This window comes from Apteryx rowi, unplaced genomic scaffold (genome assembly GCF_003343035.1).
Source record: "Apteryx rowi isolate R43461 unplaced genomic scaffold, aptRow1 scaffold_232, whole genome shotgun sequence".
Classification (NCBI taxonomy): domain Eukaryota; kingdom Metazoa; phylum Chordata; class Aves; order Apterygiformes; family Apterygidae; genus Apteryx; species Apteryx rowi.
In genome coordinates, this window is record NW_020448664.1 from 1,145,458 (window position 1) to 1,166,394 (window position 20,937).

Consider the following 20,937-nt stretch of genomic DNA (forward strand, 5'->3'; position numbering starts at 1 on the left):
TAGCATATTGGTGGTCATGAGCTGATCCTGCATAAAAGAGAGCAAGCTAAAGTAAAAGCCCTGTGTAGGCTTCCAAAATCTCAAATTGCAGTGCAACAAGGAGACAAGCCTATCAGTTCTCTCTTCCACACAGGTGAGCTCAACAACCTTGGGCTCTGCACACCCTTTTCATATTCTGGTTGATAGTGGCATTGAACTGGTATCAAAAATAACATAAACAGATGCAGATAACTGTCATTCAGTCACTACTACATATCGTTCTCTTCTCAGTCCAACTGAGCAATGTCCTTTATTCAAGGCAAGCGACTGGATGCCAAGACTTGCTTTTTTTTTTTTTTTTTTAATATATCTGCATAAAGAAGCTCACCTTACTTCTTTTGCTTTGTCTGTCTACCCTGGCACAGAAGAATCACTATGCTATCTAAGAAAAACCTACTGAAATGTGGAAGTCCGCACAGATTGCCATGAAGTTCAGAAATTGGGTTCACTTCTACAAGCATCTCTGAGCTATAAAACTCTGAACCATAAAGTCTGCAATCTGTTCTCTCATCAGGCTTTCGCATTCAGTGTGAATGAAAAGGTGCTGCTCTGAATAAATAATTTTATATTTATATATAGCTACATATATAGAGATATATATAGATATATACAGATACACACACACATCCTTTTAGAGACGCAGCTTTAAAACAAAAGGAAATACCACAAATAAAAACCATCTTAAGATAGTCAAGCTTTATAATCTGTAATTCATTCAAACACATAAAAAATATGCATGTTCTATCAAGCATGCTGACCAAGACAAAGCCATAAACCACTTACCTCAGCCAGATGTGCAAGGAGAGCAATACTTTGTACTGTTTTACCCAGACCCATTTCATCTGCCAGGATTCCATTGATGCCCTGCAAAAGATCCACAAATGAATACCTTTACCCTGCTACTTTTTCGTCCATACAGGACTAGCAGAACAGTTGCCACCAAATTTAGGGGAAGTGGCCCCACCATAACAAGTCTGAAACACCTTATCGTCTCTTAGGTGTTCTATTAAGAGGTAATTTTCCCAAACTGCACTTTCATTTCTAGGCCTGATTTTTTCCCCTCGGCCTGTCTGCACTTTGCAATCACACTGCAAACTGCTTAAGGGCAAGGCTGCCTGCAGTTAGAGGCTGACCAAAGCCTGAAATAGCATGCGACTCTGAGCAGCCAAAGTCTCCTCAGTGTATCATCTAACTAGTAAATGGTTGCATAAACTTCACATAAAGAATCCTGTGATTACTGCACCATTCAAAGTTATTTCCCAAATAAGTCAAGAATACTGATAGCTGGTTTGCATATTTTCTCTTCTATAGAAAGACATTATAAATGAAGTGTATGTGGTCTAATTTTAAAACTAGCAAATTATTTTTGACCAAGATTATTCTGATGACTTAAATTATCCTAGAAGTTTTAAATATTTGCAAGATGTACTAAGATACCTGTTCATATAGGTTGGCCAGCCAATTCATGCCTTTTAGTTGGTAACCTTTCAGTTTACCATTGAAAATGGTAGGCTGGGGAATGTCTTCTCCTGCCCGGATAGATGGATTTGCTAAACTGTAGCTCTCTCCAAAACCAGTACCAGACTTGTTAGCAGCCCGTAAAGCAGCTGCCCGACTCTCCTTTGCATCTTCATCAAATGATCTGGTCTAAACAAGGAGAGAAAAGTATGCATAAGATGATGAACATACTAACTTATCAAGAAACTCTGTAACAAAAGGTCTTACACTTCACATTAAAACACAGGATAAACCAATGCAAAATAAGCCTATTCCCACAGCCCAAATCTTTATCTTCTGTTTTTCTAGCTGTTTGTCACAAAGGGGCAATGCAATCGAATACAAGTCTGGCTCCCAATATAATATATAGTGACTTGAATTGGCTACTATGAAAAATCCTGGGTTTAGGCCCCTACTAATTACTCTGCCTTCCCTTTTGTTTCACAGATCCAAAAAACACATACCCTGGCCTGGTGAATCTGGTAAGCATCTTCAGCATTCTTCAGAGCTTGGGCCTTGTAGTAGTTACTATCTGAAAACAGTAGGTCCATGTTAGAGCTCCGCAGTAGTAACCACGAAAATTAACACACAGATAAATGCCAGTAATAACAGTAGGGCTTCTTACACAGAAGGATTTTTGTGCTTGAAATTGTAAGCTTGCATAATAATATGTAGAGTACAGCAAACTTCAGAAGAGGGCACAGAAGCATCATAGATAAATTGCTTACCGTAATCTTCCTGGGTGATATTGACCACTACTCCTCCACCAATATCAATCTGCCTTTGAGTAGAGCTGTCTTCCAGTTTGCGTAGGATTTCCTCCTGTATTCCATCATGTCCAATATCGCGTTTACGACTCATAAAATGAGCATATAATTCAGTCTGTGTGATCAGGAAGTTAAGTTTTCGCTGCTGCCTCTTAGCCTAAAAGAGCAGCATTTAAAAAAACACATGAAGGGGAAAAAAACAAGATAAAGGTTTAATAAACTATAATTAAAGAAAATGTACTAAAAACTAATCTGTGTAGATTGTATTATGCATGTTACTATGACATCAGAATGCTAAATTATTGGTTGCTCATAAAACATCAACTACCACCAAAACCACCTGTATCACCTACATTGAAATATAAAGTTGTAGTACACTAAAAGTTTTTCTTTTTAACTCTGTAATTATGGCAAAGAACACTGTCATCTACTAAAAGGAAGTTTAAGTTTTGCTTACAATGAAAAAATAAAAAATAGACAAAAAAATACAGGAGTATAGATGTCTGTGGTTAAAGACCTGAACAGTTAAAAAACCCAAACCTCCCATGACACTCACAGTAGCTAACTCCAACATTCTATTATTTACTCAGGAAAGAGAATTTTGATAGAACACGTGAAATGTGAGACCAAGTAAAACAGCACTCAGTTCAGATATTATGAACAGAGTAGAAGGTTCAGTGTTCAGCAAGATGTTGTAGAAACTGTCTGAAAATGCTACAGTAAAAGCTGTGCATTAATTTAAGCCAGTTAAAATCTTCAGAAAATGCTTATGAGCTGGTAAGAATGAGAGGACACAGTAAACAAAGGCCTGATTTAATCACAGAACTAAACAGAAGGTATTCTGAAGCTCAATCTCAGCTCATCACTGCAAACGTAAGGTAACAACCATAAATCCACCAGAGAACTCTGGCAAGAAACAGGTTTTTTTCTTAAATTCAACACTTATTAATCCTTAAAGAGAGTCCACAAAGCAGTCAGTTTGCCCTTTAAATGGCCAACACAAAAGTGATTACAGAAAAATATTCAACTCTCTATTCCCCAACACTTTTTCTAACGTTCTCTGTAACTTTCATACAGAAGGTATATACAAATTATTAAGTCATGTTTATCTTTTCAATGCTGTATATAAAATCAGTGTGATTTAAAATGTGGCTTGCCTTCTGAATCCAGAAGGATGTACAAATCATCGCAAAAGGCTGGCCCTCGCTAACATTGAGTTATGTATGTCAGCGAGACACGTGCTGTTTGGCTAACTTGTTCTTCCATTTCCATTCATTTATAAAGAACTTACGCAGCTTGAAGGCTTTTTATTACATCTAGCTTACATTAAAAGAATTATGTAAAGAATTTTAAGATAGCAGAAAATAAAGCTGGAAAACCACTGAAACAAAACAAAAATCCAAAGCTCATAAACCAAATTTAGAAATTATTTGGTCAATCATGTGTCTTCTCAATAGATCAATTATCCATAATTTGTACTTTTGCTGTACCTCTCTCATCTCCTCATCCAGCTTGCGTTGCTCCAGAGCCTCTTTCTCAGCTCGTTTGCGATGTTCTTTTTCGACCTTTTCATACTTTTTCCAATAGAGAAGCATCTCCTTGGTCAGACGACGTGCCCGTGGTAGAGTTTCCTTACAATTTTTCTGGGCCTGGATAGCAGCTCGACGTACCTCCCTCATGCACTGATGGGCAAGCTAGGGAGAAATAAGGTTCAGATACAGAGGAAAAATGGGAAGATTTAAAGAAATCCACCATTTAAAGCCATCATTTAATAATAGCCAAATCTGATCCTTCAAAAGATAAAACCTGCAATACTTTCCTCAGCTCTAATGCCTTTGAAATGAGGTGAGAGAACATGAACTTCCAAAACCCTCCTGAAATGCATGCAGAAGACAAAAACTAAAAACAGTTTCAGTGGCGTGGTACTCCAAGTATTCATTGGTGGGTAGGTCCTTGAAAGTACTCAGGAGACCAGAGTTCAAGCCCTGCCTCCAGCTCTTGACTCATCTATTTTAGATATTTTTCTGTAGCAACTATACTTTCTCACTGTTTTAATAAGGCTGCAGCAGTGGCAATATTGGTGGAACACAATCCTATTCACATGCTAATACACTGAAAAACGTGGGAGTATCCCGTAATTTTCCTACTATCTCTTAACAAAGCATAATACAGTGTAATTTTTCATTCTAGGATAAATAAATTAATGCCATTGTCATAATGGTCCAATAAATATCTGTTTTTGACAGTCTTTTTTCACCAGTAAAATTTGCACATCAATAATTCTGTCACACAAAAATTTCAAATCATCAAACATAATGAAATTAAGGAAAAAACAGAGGAATTTCACAGCTTCTAAGTCTGCTGCTTCACTCACTTGCTAAAGTGCAATTTATGATACCTACAAATACAATAATCACAGACTATTTGCCCAGACATCACAAAGAAATCTCGTCTCAGCTAGCTATGGAGGACTGTAGGAGAGAACCTACGCAGAGCAAAGTTTCTGATATGTTCATGCATGTCCTATTTTCTGCATCCCTTTCACAGAAAATGCTCCCTTTCTTAATAATGTATATACAGAATGAAAGTTTCCTACATCTTCTTGTCTCTGATGATTCTCACCCATATACTTCATTACTTTTTCATTAGCCATATAAATGAGTCAGACACTTGAGTGTAACACTTCAAAAATGCTCAGAAAGCCATTACTGAATGTTCCTAAAGTAAAGCCTTCTAGGTATAAACAATGACACATCTCAGAGAAGACTTCAATGAGGAGATAAATTTCTTTACAATAACTTAAGCAGAAAATTGTTCTATTTTTAATCTCTGCTCCTATATATAGTTACGTAAATTAATACATTTAATACTTTCAAGAGCCCCTTTGCTTTAAACAAGAGTGCTCAAAACAGCAAATTCTAGCTAGTGGACAGATGCCACTAGAAGTGGCCAAAAAGTGTCAAAAGCTAGTGCACTGAAGCTTGTACTCATTGATTTACTGTATCAAAGATCAGTAAATTAAAAACATACAAACTAAATCTTCTGAAAGCCCAAAAGATCTCATGAAAGAAGCTCATGTTTCCCATTTCATCTACTGCTTATGAAACATGCTGCAATGATGCATCTAAAAAATGAAAAACCTTAACTAAATGACAAATTAGTTCTATATAGTGCTTTCTCCCATATTGCCCTGCCAGTGTAATCAGTACAGTAAGAAACAAAAGAAACATGAAGAGGTTACAGTTGACTTATTATATCCCATACAAATAACAGTATAAAGCTAAACAGTGCTTACCTTTTTGCTGTTGGTTAGGAAAAGGTTGCGTGCTGAGGCTTTTTGCTTGTATGCCTATAAAAGAATACCACCTTAAAATCACTCAAAGAATAATGGCTTCAAAATATTTTAAAAGATTATCCAGTCTTCAGCAGCTATATGTGCCAACCTCAGCCATATACACCACTGTATAACTGGGTACATGTACTGTATTTTCGATCTCAACTGAAACAGCTTTCATCTTTCATTACTGAAGACAGACCTAAATGTATTTCAACTTCTAAAGGAAGTATGTTAAACGCTTCCTTTTTCAGGATGATTTCTTTAATTACTACTTTTGCAAAGCAGGGTTCTCCTATTCTGCTGTTATCAATGAAAAAGAAAAAAAAGAAAAAAAGAAAAGGTTTTTCTGATGTATTCCAAAGAAGTTAAGAGTAAATGTAGATCTTACGTTCCTCATGTGATCGAAATTAGTCTTTGAAAAAGGAAGGTCTATCACACTGGGCATACCCTTTACCTGGTTTACAAGTTTATAAGGATGGTAAAGCCATCACTCATATTCAGCTTCCTAAAATTCAAAGTCTGTTACTGCAGACTTCAAAAAGCAGGTTATAAGATCCACTCTGATCACCTCTCAGAGAACTAATGACAGTGAAAACAGCTTCCTATTTCAAATGTGCCTGAAGGTCCTTCTGTAAATGATCCAAATACTGTTTTCCCTAGACTGCTTCTGAAATGGGAAGTTTCAAAAATACTCATACTGTAGTGACTGAAACACTCCTCTCCCGAACTTGAGGCAAGACCTAGATATTGGGTTGCTCTACATTGCTATGCTGCAAGGTTAGTACAAGTATCTAATGGAGTTTACTGTTCTGTTCAGAGAAAATGTTTGGACAGCCAAATGAAAGCAGTGGCGAAGCACTGCATGACCCACTTACACATCATTGGTGACAAGTAATCAGAACCACACTTTGCTTATTGATTACAGAGCATCAGTTTGGCTACTGATGTCCAACAGAAAATCATGTCTCACTTTACTGTGTTTCTCCACATGTTAATACCCCACTAAGTTAATCTTCTATTTCACTTTCTTTTCAACATCACTGATCCAGTGCCACTAGCCAAGCTCACCTTCGGCAACTCCTTTTTAACTATGCTAAGCCACACTTTCCGTCGACGGGCATTAAGTTGCTCAATGGTCAAATGTTTTTTCTTGGACCCTGGTGGTGGTGTATCATGAGAAAACTTGGCAAAAACTTTGGTCTGGTGATGATGGCGGCGTGGTGATTCCTCTGAAGAGAGCTCTTCATCTCGTCTCCTCTTTTTCTTTACTTTTTTCAATTTGCCTGCATGGGAACAATGACCACAAAATTAGTTTCTTTTCCAACTTTTGGAAGCTTTCTTTTCTAAATTTTTTCCACATTTAGTCAGCTATCCTTCCTGATTAAGCTATCCTAGCTAACTTACATGTGGAACCAACAAAAAAACCCAAACTTATCCATGTCCACCAATTCTGGCACCATTCATTCATCACACCAGATATTTCCTCATTACTTTGTAATTGAATGATTTTCCTGTTTAATAAATAGAGTGGTGAAATGCAAATCTTTCACGCAAGGAAACATGCCTTAAAAGTTAAAACATCTGTAATCTGGTATAATGTTTCTTGTTCTGTGGTAACATTCTACTACAAGATCAGCATTCAGTAGGTAAGTCTGAAACCAAACTCATCATCAGTTGAGAGAGTGCTCCATGTTATCACTTACTACAGATACCCACTTTCAGAAGGAACTACCAGATACTGATATCAGATATTAAAAATACTCTTTGAGAGTATGCAAAACCACGGATGCTACAAGATTAGTGGAGAAAAACATACACGGTTAAAGGAAGTTGCAGGAAGATAGGAAGGAAGGAAGGAAACTCAAAATAGCCTCCTTAAAACACAGCTCAAACTTTAAGTAGTTACACTAGAGAGAATTCACTTTATATTGACAGTTCACAGCCTTCTCTTCCTCCTTCCTTACAGATTTACAGCTGCTGCCAGCTTGATCAAGAAAGGAAATTCTACTTCCTGGCAAACATGCATCTGAGAAACTCCAGCTGAGAGGTTACAGAAGTAATTCTATTTTAATTCACATTGGACATCAATTTCCAGTTCCCTCTCATTTCCAGAAAACAGTCTTACTCCCTATCATTTCTTGTTCACTAGAATCATGCATCCAGGAATAAGTGTATCAGGTACTGGGTAATTTCTTATGCTTTTCAAGAAGCTATCATGTTTTAAAAACTCTGAGTAAATGGATCATGATATGCAACAGCATCTGTGGATTCCAAAACATTGCCAAGCAATGAAGCAGGCTATAAAATGATAATGTTATCATGTTTTCATTCTAGATCCAGAGGTCCACAAATAAAATCTAAAGTCATGAACTCTCAAGTCACACTCTTTTTTTCACCCTAGCTTTCTGGAAGCCAGAAGATAAAGCACAGTGTTTTCTGATGATTTTTCTTTTGACAGGCTGGACATTAGCTTTCCATCTGTCACCCAAAGATTTTGAATACTTATGTTTATTGGAAGGAAATCCTGTAGAAAGAATCAGGTAAAAACAGTTAAAAACACAAGATTAGTGACTTTACCTTTTATTTTTTTCTCTTCTTTAAACTTCTTTTTCTTGGGCCCTAGCAGGTGGCGCTGCTGCTCATAGTAAGGATCATGTGTGGAGAGCAGTCCTGCACTGTAGTATTGATACTGCTGCAACTGAGGTGGATATAAATAAGCATGATAATGGAAAACAGATATAGCAGATAACAGAGACAGCAAGTAAACAAGTTCAGATCTTGATCATAAATAAGAAATCAAAAACCATGTACTTCTCTGTACTTAGCATTGTTATCAAGGATCATGAAGTGCCCAAAGTGAACCCACTGATCCAGAGGTACCCCCCAAAAGTTCTCCAGAGGGAACCAAACCCACCTAGTTGCATAGAACGGGAAGAGCGGGCAGTGAGTCTTACAGTTTCAAATCATACTGCTCTATCCTTTCACATGTGGGTGCTGCCCAGCAAGAAGCACAGTACATGTAGTGGTCCAACTGAGAGCTTCCTATTTGTTTTGCTTGCATTCCCCTATTACCTATCTGCTCTATTTATTATATCAGAGGATGTCAGAGGATTGGGTTAAATGAAAGGCATTTAAAGCATTTCCAGGGGAACAAACAACTTTAACATTCAGATTATCAAGCAAAAGTATAGTCACCCCAATATTTTTTTGCAATTGTTAAAAAAAAAAAAAGGTGTTATTCAACTAAAATATTAAAGAACCATATACAAGTTACATATAACAGGAAAAATTTTGAACTGTAGTCTCTTTAATTAACTTTTTACACCTGAGCATACTACCAAGTTAATCAAAGATTACTGAAAAGTGAAAAGATCAGCACAGAAAGTAAATTATTAATAAAAAAAATTTTTAGATAGATGTGGATTTTTTCCACCCCTTCTCTTTTAAATGTGTACTGCTAATCTGAAAATACTCTGGTTATTTCCACTAGATATTATTTCTCAGAAGTCTGGAAATAAATAATGATGTAAAATCTAACAAAAGCTGTAACCTGTGTGAAAATTGGGTATATGAATATTTTTGTAATTATGTAATATTTCAAGAAGCTAACACAATCTGGGTTTACAACTTAATGAGTAAACAAGAAAATGATGTGGACAGAAGCAACAGCTTGGGTGGGAAATCTCTATTTCTTCACTCTTCTGGTGAAATTTCCAAGGAATATGAGATAAGAACACAAATATTTATTTCAGACACATCCTCTGATAGCCAAATAGGATGATGACTTCCTTCATCTGAGTCTCAATTTCTGGTGAAATTCAAAATAGCAACAAAAATGTTTGCAAAATCCCTTACAATAGGAAGGAATATATTATTAGAACAGTCACAGAAACGTGGCCTGATATTAAGAAAAATGCAGAATTGCATCAGCAGAAGTTTTCTTGTAAGGAAGAGGAAAAAAATGAGAATACGAGAAGAAAATCTAAAACAGAAAAGAGAGGTAAGAAAGAAAAATAGAAAGGCATGGAAAACCCAAAAGATTCAGAGAAAATAGTAGAAAGAAAACTAGGAACTCCCTTTCAATAAGGTAAACATCACCTTACTGCTCCCCCCAATGATTATGCAAGTGTATTGCTTTAGGTTTAAATACACAATTTTAGTCTTGAATAGTGCAGCTACTATCTGTATTAACATTTATCCTACAGCACCTCAGTTTTCATATATATTACCCATTTCTTGCATTCTTGCTCCAGTGAATGGGCAGAGCACTGTGAAAGCTATATACACACATGTATCAGTACTGTCTACATAACTTGAGAGATTCTTGGTGTAAGGGATCAGCAACTTTCTAATCTGTGTGTAATTAATTACATTACCCTTGCCTTAAACTGATGCTAGATTCTTCTAGACTACCAAAAACCAGGATATTGTCCAGTCCACAAAATATTATAACTTTTTCAGAAAAAATGCAAGAGCAGTCAAAAAAAAGCACTTATAAAGGAAATCAAGGAAATACAAAAAATCTGGATATTTACCTCTTTGTCTTTGCTATATTTACTTTGATGAAGTTTCTTATATTTGTGTAATCGCAGCATATTGTGAAGCTCCTCCCTTGAAAGAGAAAATTCTTCTTCCTCCTCTCCATCCTCATCACTTGGTGAATCTGTATCACTGGAGTCATCACTCAGAAGGATGCTCTGAAAAGAATAAACAGAGACTAATTTAACAATCACAAGTCTCTATTGTTTATTTAAGCAGAATACTCTTGAGCCTTTACCTAATTAAGGGCCGCAGGCCTTGGCATTTACAAAGTATCTCCCATCTGAAACGCCTCAAATAGCAAGCAGCTTTCTGAGGTACAGTACTGTATAGCAGCTAATCTAATATAGGTATTTTCTGATGGTTCGGGACGTACTTTTCTGTCAGTTTAGTGTGCTAAATCAGATTGCCAAGAGGTCAGACAAGAGCCAGACCTGATGCAAGGCCTGCAGCTGGAAGTGGGAGAATAACTGGACAAATAATACAAAGGGGGTAGGAAAGCGCATACATCACAAAATTCCCTTCTTTGTACCCTGGCTTTTTTCATTGCTGCAAAGAGCCTTGGGGGACCACAAGCAGCCAAAATGGTTTCTTAAAATGACTTAACTTTCACTGGAGGATGCTACATTACAATGAAGATGCAAAGATGGCATAAAGCCACCATTCCATCCTGTCCTTCCCTCCTCATTGGACCTTGTACTGAGTTCAGCTTAGAAACAAATATTCAATTGAATCCCATATGTCCATTTAATATATTTCATAATAGCTCATTTTAATTTGTACAGTGTACTAAAACTACTTCAAATTTCTGAATGTATATTCATTGTGAAATTTAACTAGAATGCAGCTGCTCACCAAAACAGAAAAGACTACTGTCCATTTTGTTACACAACGGAAATGAAAGCCTCAAATCTACAGAGACTATAATTTTATCTTGTTCTACACAAGACCTAATACAATATTTATAATCCACTGTCAAGTACTCTTTCTTTCCCTTTCCAAGATGAGAAGGCCTCTGTAGAATGCTTTTTTTGGTAGGTGTTTTTAATGTATATAAAAGCATTCCTTTCTTCTTAGCAAGGGACACTAGCTCCATTTACAGCAAAAATTAGTGCAGTATAGAGTCCAACACAGCGCAGGAGAAAAGAAGTCCTTTGGAGCCCTCTTTTCAGTGACCTACAAAATACTACCACATCTCTATAGCTGCTCATACATTTTTTCAACGTGAGATTTTGCATCAGTTAAGATGACACCACATAATCTTAAAGCAGCTCTTAAACACATAAGTCTGGTTTCCTAAGCTCTCAGTGGTAAATGTAAAGTAAAATTAAAGGACTATTGAGATGACCACAAAAACTTACTTGTGTTTGGAAATTACATTTGTGATAATACTCTGACCAGAGCTCAATGCATTTTCTTGTTGCTGTCTGCTTGCTTAAACGTTTGAATCTTCACAATCCACAGGGGATGACAACATGGAACCACTCATTTACCACTGTCTGCAGGGTGTTACTGGGGCTCTACTCACATATTTAATAACAGCTACATTTCCTCCCAATATTCTTACCTTCAGCCACTTTCTGCTTTTCTTCAGTTTGGAGAAGTTATAAAAGCTCCCCTTTTCAGACTTTGGTTCTGTTCAGAGAAAAAAATAAAACCAAATTTCTTAAGAAATAATGCTTTTCCCACCTTATCCCAAAGTAAGCAGAGATTCAACCTGGTGCATGCCTACCTGGCTGCAGTACTCCATTCAGGGAATGTGTGTTCAACATCCCGGAATTTCCTGTTCCAGAAGATTCCCCAAGCAAAGAGTTTGGAGGCTCTTCCTTGACTTGCATCAGGGGATCCCCAGACTGAGGCAGCAAAGGATTGTCATCCAATCCATCTTCACTTTCATCACTGCAATAAGATACATAATATGGTCAAAATGAGAGGAAATTATTCAAAAGAGAAGATCCCTATGACATTTTCTTATATATGGCCATTTTTCTAAGGTTTGAGAATTAAGAAGGTCTCAGACATAATTACATGCATTAGAAATACTGCTGTTAATAATTTCCTGTTAAGTCCTTTCAGTAGCAGTTAATCATCAGGCCAGCCTGGCTATGCTATCAATCTGCACCCTTGGTCTCTAACTAGGTACTTAATTTGAGAAGTCTGAACTAAGCAATAAACTGCAGTGTTGAGTCAAACCAAAGCACAGTATTGCCAGGCTCAACACTACTGTATATACAAAATATACAGCAGCTACTTTTTCTGCTCCTTATATTTATCTTATTATGTGCCTGTAATATACCCATTATCTATTACCACCCAGTTATCAGTTCCACAACTCTACCATTTCAAAACACTAATGAAACTGAAAGTAAATTGTTTTGGGATAGAAACTTCATCTTGATGACTCATTTCTCAATGGCAGAACTTACTTTCTTCCACATAAATTCTGCATCTGACAACAGTGTTTGCATTTCACTTATGGTTACAGGCCAGTTCCCTGAAATATCAACTCAGTGCTTGTTCAGCCTCCATTCTGCAGATGAAGAAATTTTTGGCCGCTCAGCTATGAAAAACAGCTTTAGAAGATCATGCTAATTCGCATCCAGGCTGGCAACATGCAGAGTTATCAATGTGAGGTAAGAGAAGGAACAGTGCAAAATCTTTACAGGAATACAGTTTATACTGAACAAGTCACTACTAAACCCTTACTATGGTGTTGCCTTTGATCAATGCTAAAAATATGCTTGTCTTTCCTCGTTATTCCCAAATGAAAACAGAAAAGCTTTTGGCACCTGGATATATTCCTGTTAAAGATGGCAGAAGTCTGTCGTAGAAACTGATCCAACTGCAGAGCTTTCTCCAGATATTGTAGATAAAGGGGTTTTGCCAGCTCTGAGCAGCTGCCATCCTCCCTGGCACCCAGCTCTGAGGCCATAGAACAAACTTCTCCTCATGCACAGATGCCTCCAAACACACAACTGTTGAGAAGAAATATCATTATCATCAGCACCTTTGAAAAGAAAGGACTAGATGAGCAGACAGTACCTACTGCCTATTATTTTAAACGGTTCAAGTGCCAAGTACTTCACAGAACACATAACCAAAGAAGTTTCTGTTAACAAGCTTTGGTTTGCAGTTAACAGGTGTATTAAACAAACGGAAATTCACACTAAGATTTCCACCACAATATTAACATAGCCAAAAATCAGATTCTTAGTCTTCTCTGTTATGAATTTGAGATGGATTTTGATTGGAATGAGCATTGCACTGATCTAGTATGACAGTCAAAATGCTTTAGCAAACAATGACATAGAAACACAAAGTACAATGAATCCAGTCCTTGGACATCTAAAGTAAACTTTTATCACTGTTAAAGATAACATTTTGAATAGTGAGGGCAGCCATGTATCGTATAAAACAAATGCATGTAAGTGATTATTTCTAAGTTGAATCATATATATAAAGTTACTCCAAATAAGAACACTGAAAATATCTTATGTTTTTACAATTCAATCCACAGCTTAGTCTACAGAATACTTCTAAGACCCTTCCTTTATTCAAAAGCAGTGCTTCTCTCAAGGCACTCAGGAACAGCTACCTGTTGCACAAACAAGCTACGAATACTTGACCAAAAAAGCTTCCAATCTAAAATTCAACTATCAATATTAAAGAAAAAAGTAATACATATTTTGCAATTTATTTTATGTTTTTTCTAATTACAAATTTAAAACACATGACTCTAGCTTTCTGTTTTTTAACTGATAAAAATCGCCTTCCTGGTTTTTACTTTCACTTGCCTTGGGATTTGATTCTCAAAAAAAGAAAAAATAACCCACCACATTTGCATCACATTTGGACAAAGTTACCAAAACATTTTATTGCTCTGTCAACTGTACTTTTCTTTTTCTTCGATTACAAAAGATGTCTTAATGATTGTTACAGTAATAGTGAGAAAGATAAATTTAAAACACATTTATTTCCAAATTCAAAACTGTTACTGTAAAAATGAAAGTGCTGTCAATGCCCTAAGTAGGATAATATTTACTAATAAATGAAGGCCTTTAGCTTAAGCTTTTGTCTCTGGTGGAGGACAAAAATAAAAACCATCAGCTTTTGAAAGATTTATTAGATTACCTCTTCTTCTAAAGTATTCTTCTGGTTTGTATCTCATTTTTAAAATACTACAAAGCCTGAAACAAACTTCACACTCTCATTTACTCCAAAACATTTTATATATGTTCAATTATTAAACTGTTTTAAGCTTATACATGTGAAAACATAAACTAAGCTTTAAAGTCTTCAAATTGCTCTCTCTATGTATACAGTCCAAAAATCAGTGACTAACTTTTTCCAAGTCTCTTATCCTTGAAAACTACAAATCAGTTTCAGAATTCCTGAAGTTACAAAAAGCCATGATTAACTGATTACTGCCTTGAGCCTAACAGCTGTGGTTGAATGGGAGCACATTCTTTTTTTTAATAGAAAAAATACCTAGCCTCAGTTTGAAGTCTTTAGGCATACAGAAGAAGCAACAGCAGCCCTGAAATTTTAGACAGGATAGCAACCATCATTTGAAAACGAATTTCAGACTGAGCTATCTAGGTTCAATTTTCTATATGCTAGATCTTCTTACACCTGACAAAAATAGAATGAATGACCTCTGTCATGAAATATCTGTTTCCAGCAGAGGTTAACAGCCAGAACAAAGCACCTGAAAGCCTTCCCTGTGAAAAGGGGATTAAGATTCATGTTTTCCAAGCCTTTATTTATTTCTGAAGCTTTCACCTTGTGTGTGTCTTATTCCTTAACACCCATCTGAAAAAAAAATAAACCCAAAGACTGCCTTCCAACACACAGGACCATGAGGAAAGTAAAGAGGTTAGGAAAAGAGAAGAAGGATTAACCTTGTGCCTCTGACAGAAGAAATCATTATAGGAGCGGATAGTAAAGGACACCAAGAAGGTGAAAGTGGTTTTCTTTCAGATCACCAATAAAAATGATAAAGAGGCCTCATACAATCCCTCATATCACACCAGAAACAAAATACGGTGACCCCTTTTATTACTGCATTTCCAAGAATATCTGTAAACAAGAACTAGCATGCGTTACATGACTATCATATTAGTCTCCCAACCGAAATGTCATGTGTAAGTATGATGCTTTATGGTTTTGCTCAGAACCATAAGGCATCTTTCAGCTGTCTGCCCTTTGCAGAAAACCTCCTTCCTAAAAGTCAACATTTGGTAACACTGCTTGTCCTTGAGGCATGGCAGGAAAGAAACCTGCCGGAAGGGGCGCTAAGCACACAGGGCCTTATTTGGTTTCACTGCTGCCAGGAAAACTAACCGGTTTGCCAGGCTCTTTTTCACCCAGACCATACTTGCCTGCAAAACTGTACAAGCTAACAGAAAAAAAAAAAAAAATCAATTTAACATCAAGTTTTTAATTACAAGACAGCAAACAGGTTAGAGGCAGAACAAACACAGTCATATTCCTGGTCTAAACTGATTAACTGGGTGCTTTTCTAGCTGCTCAGATGTGCTTGCCTACGAGCTGCTCTAAGTCAGTGCTGCCACCAGCCTGCATCATTGCTGCTCCTCTGCACAGGCACCGGTGCTCGTCTGGCTCTACAGGCAGACAGCTTAGGGAGATAACCCAGAGAATACTATTTCCTTATTTGCAAGATAAAATGAACCTATGAAAAGATGACAATATCAGATGTGTTTGCTAATTAGAAACCTATGAGGCATTTCCTCCAGAGCATCTCATTCATACTGCACAGAGGTCCCAGACATCTGTGAAAGCCAGCAATAATATCCTCTATCTGCAATGACTGTGGTAATGGCAAAAAATGAGTTTTCATTCAGTATTCTAATACATTAAATTTCCCTTTTTGGTGTACTATAAGATGTGCTAAATACCTGACTCATCCATACTTTTGGCAAATAATTGCGTTCTTAAGTATTACTTCTCAGATCAGGAAACCTCACATTTCCACATTTAACAAAGTCCTCCTTATGCTTGCATAGTAAAAGTAATCTGTATTCTACCCAAAGAAAAAGATGGAAACTTCTGTCTGTTTTCCACTTTAATTTTCCCAAGAGGCTCCTGTATATACAATGTTAATTAGTATTCTCCTCAAAAAAGTTACTCACCTGTCTCTCACCTACTGAATAACCAAAGAAAAACAAGAGAGCTTAATGATAGTCTTAAAAGTAATAACAATGACCAAAACAAGTGTTATATAGCCATAGAAAATAGTTCAGCCCCTTAATTCAGCCTTTCGTTTATTTATATGCACAGTGCTTCTCTGCTGATCAAAGTAATAATAAAGGAAGCTAACTGACAGCTACCTCTTTATTCTCTACTCTTTTCTTCCCATTATAAGTTTTAAGAAACAAAGATTTCCAATGGCTAAAATTGCTTGAACACTGAAGTGAAAGACAACGGGAAAAAACAAACGAGACGCACGCAACAGCCTTATCCACTAAAGTAGGTAAAAGGGTCCAGGAAACCAAAGACGTTGTTTCAGTGGATTTCAATGGGGATGACATTCGTTCCACTTTTCTTTGCCATTTTTGATACAAACCTACCGTCTTGCCTACTCAGTTTAAGGAGGACTACAGAAATACTGATTTTCAAAATGTTTTTAATTACTGGTTGTAATGTTTAGATAACTGTGTTACAGGTGGTAAAATGGTTGGATACTGCTGAGTAATGGTTCTGCTATCATGATTTCCTTACTAACATACTTCAATATTATATTAAGTTTCAGCATCAAATTTAGTAGAGTTGTTTGCCTTCTCTCTCCTCCTTTCCTCTCCCCAAAATAGTAACAGTTTAGGAAATTAGCATTAGGATCTAAATAGCTGGGGTACTAGCTGGCAGGCTGGCACCTTGAATGCTTTAACATTCTTACTTAACCGTAAGCTCACACAGAAACTAATTGCATCATGTGGCCCTTTAAATTATTAAAGGAACAAGTAAAATACTGCCAGTGGGTTTTGAAATCAGCTATCAGCTTCATGTAAATGACCTTCAGACCTTCAAAATGATATGTTTTTTAAAGCTCTAAGCTCATTTTTAATGAAGTCTTCCTCATTCTGTTTTAAATCACACTGCTTAGTTCAACGTTAATGTAGGTGTGAGGGGGTTTTTGTTAGTTTTTCAAGCCAGTCCATTACAATGTCTAGCCAGTAAATAAACACTCAGCTTTGGGGAAGAATCCTCCAAGGACATCTTCAGAAAGCAGAGTTATGTTTTCTAACAAGGTTTCCAAGTTTTATGCCCACTGACCTGCAGCAACCAAACAGTAAATATACTGCTTTCATGAGGCAATTGAGCTTTAAAAGTAGACTTTCCTAGTTTAAACAAATATCTACTGTCTACTTCTGAATGGAAGTCCAACAAGCTTTTGCAACCAGTATCAATCTGAAACAGCAGCCCCCAGCAGCAGGCACACAAGTCGGACTTTCGGCCTAGCTGTGAGCTTGGTACGGCCAGTTTAACCACTACTTTTTCTCCAAGATTCTTTTGCTGCCCCACTCCCTCTTCACTCAGTGGCGTTACCACGTCTCAGGCAAGGCCCAGAGGATTACTTTTTCTCCTCTTTACACCTAACAATGACAACAAACATTACAGTAAATAATAATAACCACATTCCTAACCAAGCGCACATATAAAAAAAGCAAGCTACCAGGGAGGTATAAGGTGCAACATATCAGCTAATCCACAGTACCTGCTCTTAGGCTACGGCAAATGCAAGACAAATCAACAAGGTAAAACTAATTCAAATGGTTTCACTCACTACATGCTAGCAGCATATATACCCAGTGTTATCAGCTAGCAGGGGAGCACAGTTACTTGTCCAAGTATTTCAGCAAACAAAAGCACAATTTCTCATGTCTCCTCCTTTTAACTGTTGTAAAGACCTGACAAAACATTTAAGTGGACAAAAAGTTGAAATCCAGTGTACACCAGGAAAATATGTATCTCTCATATGCCTATTTCCATCACTGAAAGTCTTATACATACAGCAGAATTAAAAACTGAAGCCAGGAGAGTGAGAACATAACCTTCTCCACACTTTTAAGTTCCCTCTCTATTTTAGCAGTTTTCTGGGTTTTTTTCCCCTGGTCTTTTCATGCTTTATATTTTGACACCAGCTTATAAAGAGAGATTTTCCAAACTAATACGAACACCCAAGATGCTTTTCTCTGTTGAAGAAATTCAAAACTGAGACACACAACTCTCATCAGAATAGTAGAATAGTGCAAGAATTTGCCTCAGCAGTAGTAACATTTCCAAGATAACCCCTGACATACCGACATACACACCTACACAGCAGCCTAAGTCAAGATTTATACGGAAAGCTTAGGTTAGCGCAGCGCAGCCGCACCGGTCCCGGGGTACAGCTTTTGTCAATTTCTTTACAGGCAAAGTCTCTAACAGACAACTGTGGGGGCACTGAAGAGTTTGAACTGGCATTTCGCTTGGAGAACTATATGCTCGTCTTCCCTCTCTCACCTGCCTTGTAGCTTGTCTTGATAAACATATAGTTACACTGACAACTCTCTTCTAGAGTACACTATATGCCAGGTCTTAAATCCAAGTGTAATTGCCATATCGTCTTTTTTTTACGGCAGGAAGTCTTTTAAACAAAACTTTGATATACAAGAGATACTGTTTAAAAAAAGGAAAAAAAAAGACAGGAAGATATTTCATATGAACTTAAAGCTCTCGGTTTCCATTAAATTCAAGTCGAATGAATAAAAGATGTGTATATAAACTGAAGAGCGAGTTTCCACCTTTTCAATTTGAAATGAAAAAAGAAGTTATTTTAATTGTATGTAATGAAAACTACATTACAATTGTAATTCTAATGAAATCCAGTTAAAATTAGATACTATTCTATTTTGCTATTTTACTTTTGTGGCAATGTTTCATATTGTTTTCCAAGGAATGAGATAGCATTTCACTGATCTCAGTTCCACCTTTTAATAGCTTTTAAATACAGAGATGCAGAGCCAGTAGACACCAGCTTTGGATTCTCTAATTGCAGAAATAGCAGTCACAGATGGGGCCCAATTTATTATAAAAAAAGCTACACAGCTCTACATAAATTTTATTAGAAGCATATATGTAAATGAATCACAGAATACCTTAGAAGATATGTAGAAAGCTACCAAACACAAAAGTTGGCAAGTCACAGCTCTGTTGCCATGTTTAAACTAATACAAAAATGACCAGGAAGAACCAACCAGTCTAACTGTTCAGTTAGGGTAAGTCTTGTCCCAGAAGAGCTGTGAAGAGCGTTTTTGGAGATCTCTGACGATGCATCCATACTTTCTGCATTACAAGTCATACAAGAGCATCAACGGTTACCCTGATATACTGCCACTGCCTTTGCTCCTCCTTCTCTCTCTGTATGTGTGGAATACAAACTGCACAGGTGATTTGTTTTTAGTTTTTTCCCTTCCTCTACCCCAGTTCACAAAAAGGGAACCATGTCCAAGGGAACCCTACGAGGACCATTTTTGTTCTTGCCGTCTAGACCAATCCCTAGCACATAATTTAGCTTGTCAAGTAACATGCTTGTTGCAGAATTTACAGCTTATTACATTACACTCAAATGGAACAAAACTTGCTAATTTAAATAGTCATGAAACGCAAGGCAGTATTTTAAGCAACCTCAAGATATAAATGCAAGAGATGGACTAGAAGTCCAGAATTAAAGCAATCATTCATAAAAGTTGGGGAAAGATTCAACTTATAGCTCTACTTCTTGTTCTCTTCCCTGTCTGCTCACTACCTCATCAATCCCAGGGTATCACAACATACTCTTATACTTACATATTAAAGGAATGACAACACAAATACATCATTTCTGAATAACATCAAATTGAGTTTTGGTGATGTACAGGCATATTAGGTGTGCTGTGTAAATCCCAATAATACAATTATTTGTATGATGGAAGAATAAAAATCTAATAATGCATATAAAGATGTTTCACTACAGGATGAAAGAACTTTACTTGCACTGTCTTGTATGTACAAAGGAAAAAACAATCTAAAGAAATTGATTGCTACCATATACAACAACATAATCTAAAAAAGTTGATTATTATCATATACCACAACACTGCTGAGATTGAAATTTACCAAACGGGATCAGCAATAGGGTAAAAAAAGAACGTATAATGTTAAATAACATAGTAATTAAAACAGAAATTGCACTGATACTGTGTTTGCAGCGAAACAGGTTTAGACTTTATACCACAGCATTAACGTGGCTTTTCCTAATGTAAGTATTTACCAGTGCGAAAATGACACTGAGCTGTGTTTTATGTATACCTAGCACGGTACTTGTGAACCAACGACAGCAACTCCACGCCTTGCTGGCGGACGCCCGTGACCGTTCGGACAGAGCTCGCTGCAAGACCGTGACTTGACAGCCCGGGGGACGGACAGGAAGAGGGTCGGGGTTTAACAGCCGCGTTGCACCACACAGCGAGCAAGCAAAGTCCGCTGCCGAGGCCGGAACGGGGCGCCAGGGCCCGGCCTCCCTGGGCACGCCGGAATTACTCGCAAGTTCGAGCCCGACACCTCCGGACCTGCCGACGGCAAAACCCGTCCCCGGGGCGCCGCCGCGCCGCGCGGACCCTCCCGCGCCGCTCCCCAGCGACAGGCGCAACCACCGCAGCCCTCAGCACCGGCTCCGCGGCAGGAGCCGGGCGGACCTCGCGGCGCTACCGGGGGCGG

The 20,937-nt window shown here is 37.4% G+C and overlaps 1 protein-coding gene across 1 annotated transcript in view; it reads right to left on the minus strand.

The window, feature by feature from the left end:
- The window catches only part of INO80 (INO80 complex subunit), a 71,421-nt gene extending 50,655 nt beyond the window's left edge, over positions 1-20,766 (minus strand). Inside the window, exons 1-13 of the mRNA XM_026065804.1 lie at positions 20,530-20,766; positions 12,969-13,154; positions 11,912-12,078; positions 11,747-11,814; positions 10,176-10,337; positions 8,218-8,338; positions 6,709-6,923; positions 5,599-5,652; positions 3,794-3,997; positions 2,265-2,460; positions 2,001-2,068; positions 1,477-1,686; positions 823-903 (exon numbers count right to left, since the gene is read on the minus strand). Coding sequence (XP_025921589.1) covers positions 823-903; positions 1,477-1,686; positions 2,001-2,068; positions 2,265-2,460; positions 3,794-3,997; positions 5,599-5,652; positions 6,709-6,923; positions 8,218-8,338; positions 10,176-10,337; positions 11,747-11,814; positions 11,912-12,078; positions 12,969-13,111 — 1,689 coding nt within the window. The 5' untranslated portion in view covers positions 13,112-13,154; positions 20,530-20,766. The remainder of the gene's footprint in view (positions 1-822; positions 904-1,476; positions 1,687-2,000; positions 2,069-2,264; positions 2,461-3,793; positions 3,998-5,598; positions 5,653-6,708; positions 6,924-8,217; positions 8,339-10,175; positions 10,338-11,746; positions 11,815-11,911; positions 12,079-12,968; positions 13,155-20,529) is intronic.
- Positions 20,767-20,937: the final 171 nt, after the last annotated feature.